Source organism: Panthera onca, chromosome A1 (genome assembly GCF_046562875.1).
Source record: "Panthera onca isolate mPanOnc1 chromosome A1, mPanOnc1 haplotype 2, whole genome shotgun sequence".
Lineage (NCBI taxonomy): Eukaryota > Metazoa > Chordata > Mammalia > Carnivora > Felidae > Panthera > Panthera onca.
In genome coordinates, this window is record NC_138339.1 from 148,007,484 (window position 1) to 148,025,237 (window position 17,754).

The 17,754-nt window shown below is 51.7% G+C and overlaps 1 protein-coding gene across 3 annotated transcripts; it reads right to left on the reverse strand.

The window, feature by feature from the left end:
• Positions 1-882: 882 nt before the first annotated feature.
• On the reverse strand, positions 883-17,066 carry GRM6 (glutamate metabotropic receptor 6). 3 transcript variants are annotated; one of them, XM_060636383.2, is made up of 10 exons: positions 16,918-17,066; positions 12,889-13,105; positions 12,558-12,693; positions 11,701-11,855; positions 10,666-10,806; positions 10,362-10,562; positions 7,624-7,769; positions 6,907-7,530; positions 4,081-4,392; positions 883-3,366 (listed from the first exon to the last, which is right to left on the reverse strand). In XM_060636383.2, the coding sequence occupies exons 2-10, from the start codon at positions 12,998-13,000 to the stop codon at positions 3,169-3,171; spliced, it is 2,025 nt and encodes a 674-aa protein (XP_060492366.2). In that variant the 5' UTR covers positions 13,001-13,105; positions 16,918-17,066; the 3' UTR covers positions 883-3,168. The 3 variants fall into 3 exon arrangements, with proteins under 3 accessions (XP_060492366.2, XP_060492364.2, XP_060492365.2); XM_060636381.3 differs by lacking the exon at positions 16,918-17,066 and adding an exon at positions 16,046-16,773; XM_060636382.2 differs by lacking the exon at positions 16,918-17,066 and having other exon boundaries at positions 12,558-12,673; positions 12,889-13,020.
• Positions 17,067-17,754: the final 688 nt, after the last annotated feature.

The following is a 17,754-nucleotide window of genomic DNA, read 5'->3' on the forward strand; positions in this document are numbered from 1 at the left end:
CAGAATATTTCTGAAGAGGTTTCATTCTATAAAATGATGGTGGAAAGATTCACTGGAATTGTGCATTTTATTCCAGTTTAGGGGAGTCTTGCAAATTGGTAACTACATAAAAAAGCAGCAAAGAACCCAAGTCAGACTTTTGGGGAAAGTTATTCCACAAGAAGTCACTGAGTGAGAGACAATGAATGTAAATGAATTGGTGGGACTTTTCCAAAGAGCACAGAATGTTAATAAATGCAACAAAGCTATATAGTAAATGTAATAGATGTATCCAAAAGAAGTCTGAAGCTTGACACTGTACAATTTCTAGATGTGAAAGCCAACTGAAAGAAGTCTACAGTGTCAGGGGCAGCTTGTTTCCCTCCTTAAGGCCCTTTCACACCAGTGAAAAGACATTAGGAGCATCTGGGTGGCTCAGTCGGTTAGGCATCTGACCAGCTCAGGTTGTGATCTCATGGTTCGTGGGTTCAAGCCCTGCGTTGGGCTCTGTGCTGACAACTCAGAGCCTGGAACCTGCTACAGATTCTGTCTCTCTCTCTCAGTCTCTCTCTCTCTCTCTCTCTCTCTCTGCCCCTCCCCCACTTGCTCTCTCTCTCTCTCTCTCTCTCTAAACTAAATAAACATTTAAAATTTTTTAAAAAGAATATAGTTAATATAAGAGAGGGCCTGCTTATACAAATCTCAATACATTGGACACAGGTGATAACCTTATGAATAGGTGAGTAAAAGTTTTTATCAAAATGTAATCTTCCTCTGCTTTAGAGAACTTGTAGTGGAGAAAAATATTGTGATTATAATGTGGGAAAGCCTCCAATCCAGAGCCCCATTTTCACTGGAACACATAATTCATATGGGGGAGAAATCATTCAAGGGCAATAAATATGAGAAATCCTACAAATATAGTTCAGTTTTTATTCAGCATAAAAGAAACAACACAGACAGAATGCCTTATAAATTCCAGAAATTTGAAAACAACAACAACAACAACAACAGCAAACCTTTTTAAAAGGTTTCAACTGATTGAACCTCAGAGAAGGCAAAACTATGCATGTACATAGCATGGGGAAACCTTCAGGAAGTTGTCAGCCCCCCACTGAACATCAAATGTTTGAATGATCAAAGACAGAGATCATATGTACACACTGATTGAAGAAAAGCCTTCTTCTGGGAGTCAAAACTTTGTAATACATTAAAGAATTCATAAAGGAGAGGAACCTCACAAGCGTGCCACATGTAACAATACCTTTAGTAATAGAGGGGTCCACACCGCACACAAAATGGCGCATGCTTGGAAGTCATCTACACGTGGACTGAATGTGAGATTCCTGTAAGAAGCTACCAGAACCTGCTGTGTAACAAAGCTTTCACACCATTTATACCAGAGAGATGGGTATGAATGAGTGTGGGGACTATGTGAAAGTCTTCAGTAGGAAGCCAGGACTCTAAGGCAGAAGCTTCACACTGGAGGAAAATCTTCTAAATTTAGAAAATTTCTACTAAGAAATCATCCAAACTCTAGGTCACAGAGCGCCGAGTGGGGAAAACCACAACTATGTAAAAAATATATATATATGGAAACGTTTTCAACTAGAAGTCAACAGGAATTGTACATCAGGGAGAAACACTGGGAAAAACACACAGGGACACCTGCCTTTGGATATCAGAGCTCACTGACTCTCTGTGAGTTCATATAGGAGGAAAACCCCATAAAACCACTAGTGTGGAAAAGCCTTCAGCAAGAAAACACACCTCATCACGTTATACGAAAGAAAATCCACACAGGAAGGAAGCCTGATGAGATAGTGAATTTTGGAAAGCACTGAGAGATAAATAAAACTTCCTAATTCACATGGTGGAGAGACCATAGGAATGCAAAAATGTGAGGATGGAGAATCTGTACACAAAAAAATGTTACTTTGTGGAGAAGGCCTATTAATTTAATTTAAGGAATCAGACCTAGTCCCAAGGTCACAATTTAGTACACAACAGAGACTCAGTGTAGGAAACAGTCTTTTTTGTTGTATGAAGTGGGGTTGATCTTCAGAATCGGTTCCAGACATCAGCTACTAGAGAATTCAAACTGATAAATGAAAAGAGTCAATTTAACAAATTTAAATCGTGCCACAGGGAAATACAATTCCACAACTGAAACCAACCTTTTGGTAAAAAAAAAAAAAAATACTGAAAAATGAATGTCCATGCATTTGATGTCCAAGCATTTCCCTCCTGTGCCCTGTGTTTGCCTTTCAAAAGGGACCTCCCAGTAAATATTGGGAGAGAAAAGTTTCAATATTCATCGTAAGATGTCTACCTGGAATTAATCGTCACCATGGACACAGCTCTCTGTCACTGGCCCCAGCCTGAGGCTCCTGACCACAATCTCTCACAGGCATCAGAAGAGGGCAACCACCACCCTGTTGTTTTATTCTCACACCACTAACACCACACGAGGGTTTGGGGGTCATTTGAGGGCATATGCATGGGAAAGGCAAAAAGCTATACTCCTAAGTGTGACATGCCCCAGATCCCAGGGGCGAAGGTTCTGAGAAAAAGACCTCAACACATGTAACCTCATGGGGTACGTCTCAGTTTTCACTCTCACATCGCATTCTCGCTCTCTGGGCTCTGACCCAAGGTTCCATCCCTCATTGCCAAGCCTGAGTTATACTCAGTCCTGAACCCAGACCCCCAGGGTCTCTTGTGGAAACTGCTCCTCCCTGCATCCAGCCCTGTATTTCCACAGTGAGATCTACACATTCTTGCACACTGCCCAATCCCTGGGTTCTGCTGGCTAATTGGGTAGAAATCTCACTCACGCTGGGCCAAGCCTGGGGCTTCATCATGCTCTCTGAACTCAGACCAGGGAGCATAAGTTCAGTCACTCCCTAGAGTAGAATCTTCGTGGTGGCTGTTTCCCTCCATGAGTAGAAAGTCTGGTCTGCAGCAAGGATATATGGTGCCCACAGGCACAGAAAAGCAGGGATGACGTGTGGTGTGTGGGTCCAGATCTTTCTGGAGTCCAGCCCCATCCCAGTGGGCATGGGCTTTGTGGACTCCCTGCCTCCAACTGCTCACTGCAGACCTGGACTTTTCACAGCTTCCATGGTGAAGCAAGGGAAAGAAAAGAGCAGAAGAGAGGGAGCAACCATCCCACTCATCCCCCACTCACTACTTGGGGGCCTCCGTGTCCTCGCCCTTGGGTGGAGCTGCCACTGTGGAGGTCGCCTTGAGGCTTCGCTTCCGCTTCTGCACATTCTGCTCCGGGTGGAACAGGATGACGTAGGTCTTGGGCACATAGAGCATGCCAAGGGACACCGATGCACTCAGGCTCAAGGACACAGTCAGTGTGGTGGTTTGGATGTAGATCTGAGTCATGGAGGAAGGGACCGGGTGGGACTCAGCCCTGTTCTCTCCCACCCCCCCCCCCACATGAGTCCGTGTTCATCGGGTGAATGGAAAAGACAACATACAAGCAAAGGCCCTGTGGCATGAAGAAGTGGTGGTCATGACATGGCTCCAATAGAGACAGGATGGAGGATGAGTGACACGGCACCAAATGGACAAGTGACCAAGGGAAGTGAAGGGTTCATTCACAGCGAGTGACACCTGGGGAAATGGTCCCTATGCCTGAAAAGGGTTAGAGCATGTTAATGAATGAGTGAATATGTTTTCAAATGAACAAACGAATGAACAGAGATTGAATAAGAGAGCAAGTGGGCAAACAGATGATTGACGGGTGAATAAGCAAACGTTCTACTCTGTGCACAAATAAATGACTGAATAATGATCAAGCAAATGGACTGACAGATTAATGGATTGACAGGTTTGAAGTATATGAAGAAGTAATTGAATAGAAACAAGTTAGTGGATGGATAGAAGCATGGATGAACAAATGAAGGGAGACAGAATTCACTGAGCCAGCAGCGACACTGACAAATGAGTGAATGAGTATGTACATGAATGAATCAGCCAACAAGCAATCATTCAGATGGGTGGTCCAGCTCTTGGGACAATTGAGCCCCTCCTTGGACAGGCAAGAAACAGAGGAGGCAGTGAAAGCAACAGGAGACCCCAGATTACCTTCTCAGCTGACTGGGCGGTACCAAAGAAGATAGGCACAAAAGCTAGCCAGATGATGCAGGTGGTGTACATGGTAAAGCCGATGGGCTTGGCCTCATTGAAGGTCTCGGGCACACCGCGGGCCTTGATGGCATACACTGTGCATGTGACCATGAGTAGGAGGCTGTAGCCCAGGCAGCCGATGAGGGACAGATCTGACATGTCGCACTTGAGCACCCCTCTGGCCTGCTCCGGGTCCACGGTCCGTTGCTCTTCGTAGTCAATCACACTGTGTGGGGGCTGGGCCCCCAGCCATGCCATTACTCCCACCACCTGCAGGAGCCGACACCGTATCAGGGACACACCCAGCCTAGCCACCCACCCATGTCTGGCAGGTTAGGGTTGCCTCCAGGCTCCTGGCCTACTGAGTGGGATGCTCAGGTCCAAGAGCCACAGTGACAGCAGGCAGAGGCCCTGGAATTGTGACCCTACACATATCTTCTCCATTCTACCTTGGGGGAGAAGCCGGTGCATGCCCCATGGATGCCCCCAGACTCAGCAGAGATCTTGTCTCCTCACAGCCCTCCAGGTAGGCAGTAACCATCTCCATTCTGTAGATGTGAAAACACGAGCTTGATCCTGTCTAACAACATGGCAAACCTAGTTTTTGAGGACCCCCTTCCTTCTCCAGCTCCAGAGAACTGTTGAACATAATGTGATGAAATCATGTGCAGATGCATGGTGAATCTCAGAACGAGGCACTTAAACAGACACTGGTAAGAATGTGAGCTGATGCCAGGTGGCCTGGGAGGTTATCAAAGTCGAACACAAGCACTAACAGGGGGGAGATGGAATAGCAATTCCCTCACAGTGACAGGAGACATGACCTTGAGCCAAGAGAAGCTGGGGAACAGGAACTAAGACACCTGCATAGAGGCAGGACGCTGGAAGGGCTGCCCCGTCCATGCATGCAGATTGTTCACTGCACAAGACTGCCTGATGTATGTGTGTAGGAGGGGGGTAGGTGGGGCTGAAATCCAGCCAACACTCCGGTGCCATACTATGTCCCTACAGCAGAGCTCTGTGATCCTGGAAGAAGGGATGCTTTTTTTTTTTTTTTAATTTTTTAAAAAGTTTATTTATTTATTTTGAGAGAGAGAGAGAGAGAGAGAGCAGGGGAGGGGCATAGAGAAGGAGAAACAGAATCCAAAGCAGGCCCCAGGCTCTGAGCTGTCAGCACAGAGCTTGATGTGGGGCTCAAACTCACAAACTGAGATCATGACCTGAGCCAAAGTCGGAAGCTCAAATGCTGAGCCACCCAGGTGCCCCAAGAAGGGATGCTTTTTATTAATTTGTACATCCAGAAGGAGAACTTTTTTGTGATTCTCCCAAAGGCAGTAGCTCCATAAACAAGGGACTAATAACACCCCACCCAATGTCCAGGAAAGCAGCATGAAGGCTCCTCTTATAACAAGGCTCTAGGTAGGGGGGAAAAGTTGCCTGTGAGAAACTAATACCCAAGGCCTGTGATACACAGAAGCAGCAACCAAAATGGATCCCACCAATTTTGCAACACATGTAATTGATAAGGAACAAGCATCTGGTACATGTAAAAAACAAACAAACAAAAACAAAAAAAAACCTCCTACAAAATAATAGAAAATGTGCAAAGTGTAGGAACAGGCACATCACAGAAGAGGAAACTCCAAAGGCCAGCTCCACTAGTAATTAAGTAAATGCAAATTAAAACAATGAGATACCACTTCATGTCCACCAGATTGGTAAATAACCTAGTAAAAGTGAAGGTATGCCTCTTTGAAAGGGTCCAGGACCTCTGGAAAGGTGGGTCCACAGATGAACCAGGAGGTACTAAATTTAGTCTAAGTATCTCTATCCTGGGGAAAGGGGCACCACAGGGATTTCAAGGAGGGAAGCAGGAAGGTAAGAAGTCAGGATGTGCTGGGCATTGCCATTCTGGCCCTGACAGGGGACGTTCGGCCCCTGCTACCTTTAGGAAGATGGCAACACTTTTCAGTCATGGAGAATTGCCTGTGGGTGGGAATGAAGGTGGTATATGCAGAACTAAGTAGGGAGAAGGGCTTGCCTGGAGTGGAGAGCGTGTCATGTCAAAAGCAGGCTGACCATAGGCCCTCCACCTAGCCCTGAGAACTGGGCTGGCTGTACAATATCACAGTGTCACACACACCCGTCTCTCAGTACCCTTTGCACAGAAAATATCCAGTGCCTTCCAGCTCATGAGAGTAATTTCTGCTGTTATAATGTTACTATCTTAGAGAAAACCCTGAAGGTCCCTGAGTGCTTTTGCTGCACATACAGCATGAAATCCCTGCCATTTATGGAGCTGTACGTCCTGCTCCATAGTGCCATTGCTGGAGCCTGTGCCTCTCATCCAGGTTACCCTGGTGACTGGGCAACAAACAGGAACTCCCTTTATGGAAACAGATTTTTTTTTTCTTGAGAAAACTGTCACATAGCTCTTTGCCTTATTTTTATATGGGAGCCAAATTGTGGAAGAGTTTGTTCAGTGTACAGAAAATAATCTCATTGTTTTTACAGAAACGTTGCTGGATGCTCGCACTCCCCAGCTTAAGGACCATTTTCCCTCAAGGACAGAGCCCCGGGGACTGGCTGCTCTGAAATGAGTTCTGCATATAAGTAAAACAGTAGGGCCCTGTCTCTTGTAGACTCCCCCCCCCCCCCCTGCCTTAATTTTGACATAGGAGCCAAAATAGAAGAGTGATCACCTGATTTTTTGGAGTGTTGGACAAGCCCGCCAGCTCAGGCCCAATGCGCCCACCGAGTGGCCCTGGGATTCCCACAACCCACCTGCACGGAGGTGAGGCTGAAGGTGATGACGAGCTGCGAGGTGGGGCTGATGAAGGGCGGCGGCGTGACGGAGCGCTTCCCCTGCTCGAAGATGCGGTAGATGCGGTTGGTCTTGGTGAGCAAGGCCGAGTAGCTGAGCGTGGTGCCAAGGCCGAGGAAGAGCCTGCGGCCGGCGCACACTGCCGCGCCGGGCTCGGCCACCATGAGGAAGGTGATGGCGTAGATGAGGAAGATGCCTGTGAGCAGCACATAACTGAGCTCGCGGCCCGAGGCGCGGACGATCGGCGTGTCGTTGTGCCGCACAAAGGTGGCCACCACGGTGGTGGTGGCCATGCTGCCCAGCACGGCCAGCAGGAGTGGCGGCGCGGCCCAGGGCGAGGACCAGGTCAGGCGCACGATGGGCGTGGGGCGGCAGCCGGTGTGGTTGCGCGTGGGCCGCATGTCCCCGGGGCAGGCCTCGCACGTGAACTCGTCCACCTGGAAGCGGTACCCGTCACAGGCCTCGCAGTGCCAGCAGCAGGGGACGCCCTTCACCATCTTTTTCCGCTCACCGGGCCCACAGGGGAGGCTGCACTGGGACCCAGGCACCTCGCGGGTGTCTCCCGACCACTGGAGAGCTTCCACCTGCGGGCACAAGAGACGAGAGCCTGGGACTCCATTTGGGGACGGTGGGCCCGGGCCCCTGTGCCTCCCGTCGGCGTGTCTGTGCCCACTCACGTCCAGCCTGAGAGTCTCTGCCCACTGGCCCACGGCCTGATAGCCACCGCTGCCCGCACTGCCGTTGGCCGCCTGGTACTGGAAGATGTCATAGCGCCCGGGCGCATCCCCGTTCTCGTTGAACATCACCGGGGTCCCCGCGCTGCCTACAGGGAGAGCCCATCATCCTCAGCTGGTCCCCCATCTCATCCTGGAGACGCCCAAGGCCCAGCCAGGATAAAGAAGTCATGTGCAAAGATGCTCAGTGTCATCAGGGAAATGCAACTCAAAATCTATATTAACAGGAGCATCTGGACAGCTCAGTCGTTTAAGCACTGGACTTTGGCTCAGGTCATGATCTTACAGTTGGTGAGTTCAAGCCCCGCTTCACGCTGTGTGCTGATAGCTCAGAGCCCAGAGCCTGCTTTGGATTCTGTGTCTCCCTCTCTCTGCCCTTTCCCCACTCATGCTCACTCACTCTCTGTCTCTCTCTCAAAAAGAAACAAACATTAAAACAAAACTACAATAAGATACCTCCTCACACCCATTAGCATGGTCACTTTTCACACACCAGAAAATAACGAGACTCAGTGAGGATGTGGAAAAATTGGAACCCTGATGTATTTTGCTGGTGCAGATGTAGAATGGTGCCATCACTGTGGAAAAAAAGTTTGGCAGTTCCTTGAAAAACTAAACACAGAATTATCACATCCCCAGCAACTCCACTTCTGGGTATATGCCCCAAAGAAGTGAATGCAGGGCCTCCAAGATCTATCTATCCACCCGTGTTCACGGCAGCTTTGTTCACAGTAGCCAAAAGGTGGACACACAAAAGTTGTTCACTGGGGGCTGAATGAATCAACAAAGTGTCTATTCATGCAAGGACATTATTCAGCCTTAGAAAGGAAGGGAGTTCTGACACATAGCTATGACACAGATGAACCTTAAGGACATTATACTAAGTGCAGTGAGGCAGTCACATGAAAGGCCAAATACTGCATGATTCGTCTTGCGGGATGTACCTAGAGGAGGCAAAATCATAGAGACAGAATGTTGAATGGAGGTGGCCAGAGGCTGGGGGAGGGCGAGGAGGAGCTGTTCTTTAATGGGGACAGAATTTCAGTCTTAAGATAAAAAGAAGTTCTGGAGAACGATTGCTGCACAGTGTACACCACTAAGCTGTACCCTTAAAGATGGTTAAGATGGTCTGTATTACACCATGTATATGATAACCACAATTTAAAAAGAAAAATGAAAGGGACGCCTGGGTGGCTCAGTCGGTTAAGCGGCTGACTCTTGGTTTCAGCTCAGGTCATGATCTTGCGTTTCTTGAGTTTGAGCCCCACATCGGGCTCTGAGCTGACAATGTGGAGCCTGCTTGGGATTCTCTCTCTCCCTCTCTCTGCCCCCCTCCCACTTGCTCTCTCTGTCTCTCTTGAAATGCATAAATAAACTTCAAATAAGAAAAAAGAAAAAAGAAAGAGCTTTAACAAGCCAGGCAAAATGATGGGTTCAAGACTTGTACAAAGGTCTGAGTGTTGGCATGAGATTTGTACTGATTTGAACAATCAACTTTTATTTCTTTTAATGATTTTTTAAAAGTTTACTTATTTATTTTTGAGAAAGACAGAGACAGCATGAGGGGAGGGCAGAGAGACAGAGAGGGAGAGAGAGAATCCCAAGCAGGCTCCATGCTGTCAGTACAGAGCCCAATGCGGGACTCAACCTCACAAACCGTGAGATCACGACCTGAGCCAAAACCAAGAGTCGGCCGCTTAACTGATTGAGCCACCCAGGTGCCCCTTGGCTTTATTTCTTTTGGAAGCCCATTCTACCAGCTTGTAGAGCTGGTCTGCAATGATAGTAAGTTGTGCCATTTATCAGAGAGCTTAGCAGAAAGAAGGTATTCGGTAGTTGGTGGAAGAACACTTTTTAATTTTATAAAGAATAGTAACTGGGGGCACCTGGGTGGCTCAGTCAGTTGAGCATCCGACTTAGGCTCAGGTCACGATCTCACAGTTTGTAAGCCCGCGCGTCGACCTCTGTGCTGATAGCTCAGAGCCTGGAGCCTGCTTTGGATTCTGTGTCTCTCTCTTTCTCTGCCCCTGCCCTGCTCACACTCTGTCTCTCTCAAAAATAAACATTAAAAAAAAAAAAAAAAGAATAGTAATTGACTAAGAAGTATATCTCTCTGCACAAACCATGAGGGCAGCTTGGGTCCATTTGGGCCTTTTCAGAAGACCTTATTCTGAGCCCTGCCTATGTGCCAGGCCCTCTGCTGGTACCAGAGGACACATCAGACTTGCACCTTGTGCTCCCATGGCACAGAGCTTAGCTGGGGTGGCCTTTGCAAGCCCAAGACTCAGAATGGGCAGCCTGTCCACACTGTACACAGTGCCTTTGCACAGTCTGCACCATGCCCCACACAGGCCCAGAGTCCAGATGCCCCCGAACTCTGTGCAATGGAGGGGAGAGTTGCATGTGGCCCGCTGAGGGTTCCAGGCAGGAAGGGGTCACAGAAAAAGTTCCCCAACACCTGAATTTCGCAACTTGGGGCAAGGGGTACTGAAGCCTGGGGATGAGTGTTAAAAATTGGTTCCAGAATTTGGCTTAAGTTTCCAGCTCTCAGTTCCGGGTGCCCCCACCATACCATCCTGCCTCTCTCATCCCTTTGATCCCCAGTCAACCTAGGTCCCGCAGAGAAATCCAACCCCGGGGGCTTCCCTTCCCTGTTGTTAGGAGATCTGGCTCCCACTCACCATTGAAGCGGACAGCTCGAATATACTGCAGCAGCATCCGCCCATCGGTGGTCTCCATCGCGGGGCACAGGCCCGTGAGCCCCGGGCAGAGTGCTTGGTGCATGCTGTGGAGGGCGTGGGCAATGGCGTACACAGCATCGATCACAAACTGCACCTTCCCCTCCTGCTCGTAGGTAGAGTCCCGGCCGATGCGTTCCTCACCTGTCCTAGGGATGCCCAGAGGAAGTGTGCCTGGACCCCCGGCATCCCACCTGGCCTCCCACTTTCTCCCTCACCTCCCCTTGCCACCCCGGGCAGCTCTCACCTGTGCATTTGCGGGCGGAGTCGTCGGACTGGGTACCTGAGCTGATCAGTTTGCAGTTGAAATTCTCTTCCCAGAACTCAGCAAACCAGATGTTCCGGCGGTTGTTCTCCAGGGAGCGGGTCATGAAGTACTGGTCAAATCCTGAGAGTGGGGAGAGAGGAGGATGGCAACCATATGAACCAGACATGATTCTTCTGTGTCCCTTCACCACTTGCTCACTTCGCAGCTAGGACTGGCCACATGACTGACTTCTGGCCAGTGACTTCAGAGCGATCTGGGGACTCCAGGGTAGAATTTGCATCCTGTTGTAAACTCAGAGCCTCACTGCATGAAAGACTTTGAGGCTGCTCCTTCTTTCTCGGTTAGGATGCTACTGTGAAGGTGTGATGGGTGGAGCTTCAGCAGCCACTTTGTGATTATTAAGACACCTCAGTCACCAAGGCACATAGCAACCATGGAGGATGGTGGAACAGAAGTGGGGACAGAGCTCAGGACTTTGAGAATGTCATTAACTCACTGGCCCAAACCTGAAGTGGCCTACTTTCAGACGTCTTGTCTTGTGACGAAGTGCCTTTATTGCTAAAACTGCTCTCATCCTAATTTGTCAAATGCAACCAAATGCACTCTAAGGGAAAGAAAAAGTGTGAGGGTGGGTGTACACCCACAAGAGGCTCTGAGTCCCCAAAAGTTAAGGCTCTCAGCCTTTACAAGTTTCTTTTCTTCATAAAATAGCCCTGTAGCACCTCATGAAGGTGCCTTCAGGTCAGTCTTTGGGAAAACGATCAATCCTGTTATAAAGGGAACATCTCTGCTGGATTGTTCCAGACATTGACAGGTGGTATGGTGGAAGAAGGGAGGGGAGGCAGGCTTCATCATCTGACCGAATCCCGGAAGGGACATGAATCAGGATGCAATTTTACAGGTGGAGAAAATGAGCCCCCCCACCCCCCCGTCACCACCACCACAAAGAGGGGTCCGTGGGGAAGGACAAGCAGGGGCAGGGGATACCGTGGGGGACAGCATCCCCGCACTCACCATCTATGGAAGCCCTTTTGGGCAGGATGGTGATGGCCCCCATGGCCACATCCTCCAGGTTCAGGATGGGTGAGGTCTTGGCTCCCCAGCTGTCAGAGCCGACCCATAGGAAGTGACCCGTCAGGTTGGCCTGGCGTGCGGCCTCCAGTACCCTCCTGGTAGGAATGGGGCGAGTGGTGAGTGAGGGCCTGCCATCCTCCTCCAACTTACCTCTGGCCACTTCCTGTTCTTCTCTCTTCTTCTATCCCCTTCCAAACCACTCAGCAGACCCTCATTTATCAGGAAAAATGGGGTTTCTGGGGTTTAGGACACCTGCCCTTGGCTTCTCAGGTAGTCAAGGTTGCAGCCAGGCTCTGGCCCCAGGCCTGCCCTCTTGTTCTGTGCATACAGCCCACTTCACACTGCCTGGAAGAGGGGCCTCCCTTTTCTTGCGGAGCCCTCTGCTGGCTCTGAGCCACACAGGCCTCAGGGCAGAGTCCATGGCCACCTGCTGATACCTCCTGAACGGCCTCCCAGGGCTCCTTGCCAGACAGCTCATTTTCTGCACTTAGATCTGCCCACGGGTCTCTCCCCTATTTTGGATGATAAGAACAGACAGGCGTTTTTGTGTGTTTCCCTTGGCTAGTCTTGGAGCATCTCCACCCAGAACAGGCCTGGTTCGTTTCTGGGGGGCACCAGACAGAGAAATGGCAGCAGGAAAAATGTGTAAGGGCAGGAAGGTGGGGGGGGCAGTCAAGGAGAGAGGGAGGAGGAGGAAGGGAGGATGTGCAAGGCTGGAGGATATGTAGGAAGAGGGGGCAGGGCCTTCGAGGAGAGCCTCTAATAAACATGGTGATGGAATGCGCCCACTGTCCCACCTGATGTCATCCTCGTTGGCAAAGATGATGATGCCCCGGGCATTGGGTGTCTCCATTAATCTCTTGATCACCTTGTTGAATTCTCCTGGCTTTGGTTCCCTAGGAATCTTGATGGACTGGGCAATACAGACCCCCCCTGGGTGTCGGGGATGCCAAAGTCACCTTTTGTTCCACCCACTCACCCAACCCACTGGGGCCGCCACTGTGCATGATTGTGGCAGGGACAGAGTCCTCCAAAGGAAAGGGGCACCTGCCCACAGGGGCACCATCCACGCTCCCCACCATGTCTGATGGCCCTGGCTCACCCCTGGGACCCCCACACCCAGCTCACCAGCCTCCCGGGAGATCTGCACAAAGGCCTCAACCCCACTCTCGCCATAGTTGCCCTCGGAGGCCAGTGTGGACACGTAGTTCCATCCCAGCGCCCTCACGATGTCCACCATGGCCTGGGCCTGGTAGGAGTCAGGTGGCACGACTCGGGAGAAGAAGTCATAGCGTGTGGAGTCGCTGAGCTCAGGGGCTGTGGACGCGTAGCTGATCTGGGGTATCTGGAATGGGGAAGGACATCTGGGTTATGGAGGGAGGGTCAGTGACCCTATGGGGAGGGAGGGCAACAGGGATCCAGGACACAGGTGGGGGCATGGAAGTTCAGGATTAGGGTTGGAATAGCCACATGGAGACGCCTCAGGCGTGGGAAAATCTCTGCATTTTGAGAAGTGGTCTGATGGAATATGGGAGGTATGAGGGTCTAAGGAGAAGGGCAGGGCACCATACACACTGGTGCAGGATGTGTCCAGGCAAAGGTGGAGTGGGGACTCAAGTCCATCCTGTAGCTGATCCAGCTGCTGGGCAAAGGCTGCATCTGAGAGGGGAATGGGGCTCCTGTCATCCCTAGGGGACAGCATATTTTCCTAATTCACACAAAGGGGCAACCTGTGTAGGGGAGCGGCACCCCCAAGCAGGGTCAGAGCAGGCAGGGGGGCTAGGAAGGGATTATTTGATTCAAAGCTGTGTCTGGTTTTCTGGAGGGGACTGCTTGGAGTTGGGTTTATCTCTGTGCATTAGAGTGACAGACAGCTGGGATTATGGGCTGAGCTGATCCAGGAGAAGGGGGGCGTGAATAGCAAGGGTGGGAGGAGAGTGGAGAATGGTAGGGGAAGGCTGAGGAAATCAGGACGATGGAGGCTAACTAGAGAAGAGGGCTGAAGTGGGAGCTGGTGAAGGTCAGAAGACAGGGAAGTTTCTGGCAGGGGTGGGCCAGACTGGTCTAGGGGAGACAGGGATGTCTGAAGCAGGACAGAAAGTGTAGAGTGTGGAGACAGTGTGCGAAGAGCAGGAGGGAGAGAGAAGGAAAGACGGAAGGAGGAAGAAGGAGGAGAGCGACAGGGAGACAGAAAAAGAAAAATAAGAAGAACCACAAAGAAAGAGGGAATGTCAGAGAAAAAGGAGACAGAGAAGGACGAGGGCAGTTCGTGGATGCTGTAGATACTCTGGGCACTCTAGACACTAAAGTTTAATCTTGAGAACAATCTCCTCGTACAGGTTGAACTTCCTGAGAGAAATTAATCTAAAATGCCTGACTGCTGGGGCGCCTGGGTGGTTCAGTTGGTTAAGCATCCAATTCTTTGTTTCAGCTCAGGTCTTGATCCTGCTGTTCGTGGATTCGAGCCTCTCATCTGGCTCCGTGCTGACAGCTCAGAGCCTACTCTTGGGATTCTCTGTCTCTGTCTCTCTCTCTGCCCCTCCCCTACTTGCTTTCTCTCTCTCTCTCTCTCTCAAAATAAACAAACATTTAAAAATAAAATAAAATAGGGGCATCTGAGTGGCTGTCGGTTGAGCATCTGACTTCAGCTCAGGTCATGATCTCCCAGTTCATGAGTTTGAGCCCCCACATAGGGCTCTGTGCTGATAGCTCAGAGCCTGGAGCCTGCTTCAGATTCTGTGTCGGTCTTTCTCTCTGCCCCTCCCCTGCTCACACACACACAGGCACACACACACACACACACACACACACACACACACACTCTCTCTCTCTCTCTCTCAAATATAAATAAGCATAAAAAGTTAAAAAAAAAAAATAAAATAAAATAAAATGCCTGACAGCACAGTAATACAAATATGGCCTGAACTCCGTCTCTGCTCCTGGACCAGGAATTGCAAAACAGCCCCTCAGGGAACCAAATCTGTTCCCTGGCTGCCATTCATGCACCAGTGTCTTCAAGCGTTTAATTTTTGAATTGGTAAGTAGTGTTTAACATGGTGTGGGGGTGCAGGGTGCTACCTTAGTCTGGGGCTGAGCTGGCAGCAGTGGGCCCTGGGCTTATGGGGTCCTGCTTCACCCATCTACGCCCCAACCTGGCCCTTGAAGGCCCTTGAGTCTGAGATCTCTGCACTCAGCCTAGAGGGGCAGACACAGGGAAAGGGACAGAAACCAGAGCTCCAAGCAAGGCAGGGGACAGAGCTATAAACACAGACAGACATGGGCAGTCGGGTGAGACAGAGACTCTCCTCACTACTACCCCGCCCCCCATACACCCCCCCCCCCCCCACACACACACATCCCAGGGAGCCACAGAATTTCTCTTGGTGCCTACTAGAAGCTGTGTCTGTATGACAACACTGACATCCGGTGGGAACAGGGGTGGGGGGATTACATGCATGCAGATGATGGAGGGGGACCCACATAAAACCTCTACCCAGCATGGTAGAAACAGAGGCCTTGCCTCAGAGAAACTCTCAAGACACTGAAGTCCCCTCCCCCAGCCAGAAGGAAGCAAAGCCTTCCTTTCTTCACATAAAGATGGAGGGACAGAGACACCCCTCCCCCACAGAACCCCAGTGAATGACTTCTACTGAAAATCCCCACACTCTAATGCCAAACCCCCCCTAATCCCTTATTCTTATGCCCTTCCCCTCAATCACTGCCCCCCAGGCTGCAGGGAAGGGGCTGCCCCCGCACTTAAGACAGTTCCCTCAAGATGAGGGAACTACTCACCACTACCCTCCCCTACCCCGCAGAGTTGCCAGGGTCATGTCCTGGTGACCCCACCAGAGGAGGGCCCTGTCCCCAGGGCCGGGGGCGGGACCACCACACAAGGTTGTGCAATATGTGCCCCAAACAAGGACACCCAAGCAAGCGACCAAGATGAGGCTAAACTCCAGGGGGCCCTGCTCTAATCAATTGGGTCTCCAGGCAAAGGCTGCATCCCGCTGTGGGAAGAGGCAGCCTTGACCGCCCAGAAGGTAGGTTTCCTTAATTCACACAAAGGGCTGTGTGTGCAGGTGGCAGCGCTGGCAGGGCACCTGAGCAGACAAGGAAGGGTCGACGGGTTGGGTTGATCTGGCTCGGGCTTGCTTCTGGCTCCCAGGGCAGGGTTTCTTTGAAGCAGCGGGTGATCTTTGTGAATTTGAGTGATTTCTGCCCGGAGACTAGACTTCAGCCACCCGGAGGGCGGGGACAGGACGAGGACGCGAGAGAGTGCCCTCACCGCAAACAGGCGCAGCACATTGGCGACCATGATGGAGACGGAGCTGGCCGACGCGCCGACGACAGCCACGACCCGCTCGGGGGGCGCGGCGCGCAGCGGAGGGACGCCTCCAGGGCAGCGCACTGCCCCCTCGTCGCCGTCGCCGCGGCCCTGGATCAGCGCCTGCACGAAGGTCAGCGCCTGCTCCAGCGCGTACGTGTCCCGAGAGCAGGTGTCGAGCAGCCGCGCGCCCAGGCGCACGCCGGGCAGCAGCGCAGGGTCGGCGTTCACGCGGTCCAGTGCGTACAGCATGGCCTCCAGCCGGTGCACGCCCTGCTCCTTCTTCAGCTGCCCGCACGCCCTGCCCGCAGCGCCCCGCGCGTGCACCGGGAACAGGCCGCCCAGCGTGAGGCCGCCCGCCAGGCGCACCGAGCCCGCCGCGCCCGCCGCGCCCGCTTGCACCAGCACCAACAGCGGCGGCAGCAGCGCCAGGAGCGGCGGCTCTCGGGCGCTCCCCGGCCTGGCCATCCGCTGTCCAGCTGCGGGAGGAGGACAGGGCGGGGAGGGGAACAGAACAGGGGAACGCTCTGAGCGCTAGGCAGAGGGAGAACCCCGGATCGCGGGGAAGGGGAAGGAGCTCCGGGTGCTGGGGAGAGGGGAGGCGCGCAATAAATGTTGGCTGAGCGGGTTGGGGAAGAAATGGGCTATCAATTCGCCCAGCCCTCCCAGGTCTCCACCGCGCTCTCACACCCTCTGAATCTTATCACACGCGTCCCCCCGCCCGACCGCTGTCTCCACCTGGCTCGCCTGCCCTTCCCCGACAGCCCTGGGCCTCTGTTCCTCAGGGACCCAGCCCCAGCGCACAACTAGGCACCCTCCCTAGCCACACTCACTTGTGCCAACCGCTGTTGGTCAGGACAGGGCTGTGACAGATGCACAGGGCCCAGAGTGAGAGAGGATTTAAGGATTCTGGGGAAGGGATGAGGCCGCCCTGAGGGTGGAGACCCCTCCTGTGTATGGGGTGTGCACAGAATTGCCTCTCTCTACATCTCCTTTCCCTTCCTCTCCTACTCCCTGGGTTTGCTTCTTTCCTCTCTTTGGATGTGTGTCTCACCCCAACCTCTCTCTGGCTGTCTCTGACACACACACATTGTCCTTCTCTGTCTCTTTTTTTTTGTTTCTCTATCTCTGTCTCAGGCTCTCTTCTCCCCCTGCTGCCCCAACCCCTTCCCCCGCCTTCTCTCTTCCCTGTCTGTCTCAGTCAATTTCTCTTTCTTTCTTTGTCCCTCTCTTCCTCTCTTTCCTAGCCTCCAGTGCCTTGGCTCCAGCTGCCTAAGGCACTCCCCCAAACCCTGCAGTACACTTGGGAGAGGAGGGAGAAAGGAGCTGAATGAGCAAGAACACGACTGGTCACGAAGGGACCACCAGCAAGCAGACCTTTAACATTAGCAAGACCTCTGCTTAACACACACACAACTACCTGACAAAGACTTTTACCATCAGCCCCATTAGGCAGATGGAAAAATAGAAACCTCAAGGAATTAGGTGACTCATCCAAGGTCACACACTTGGTGCGGGTCAGCATCAGGATTTGCACTCAGGTTGGTATGAAACTACAAGCCCACACTACCTCTGCCTTGGATGGGGTTCGGGGACAGCACCAGCTAGCCCGGCAGCTCCTGTCCCAACCTCTTGCATCTGATGGAGGAACCCTAAAGACCTGTTCTTTT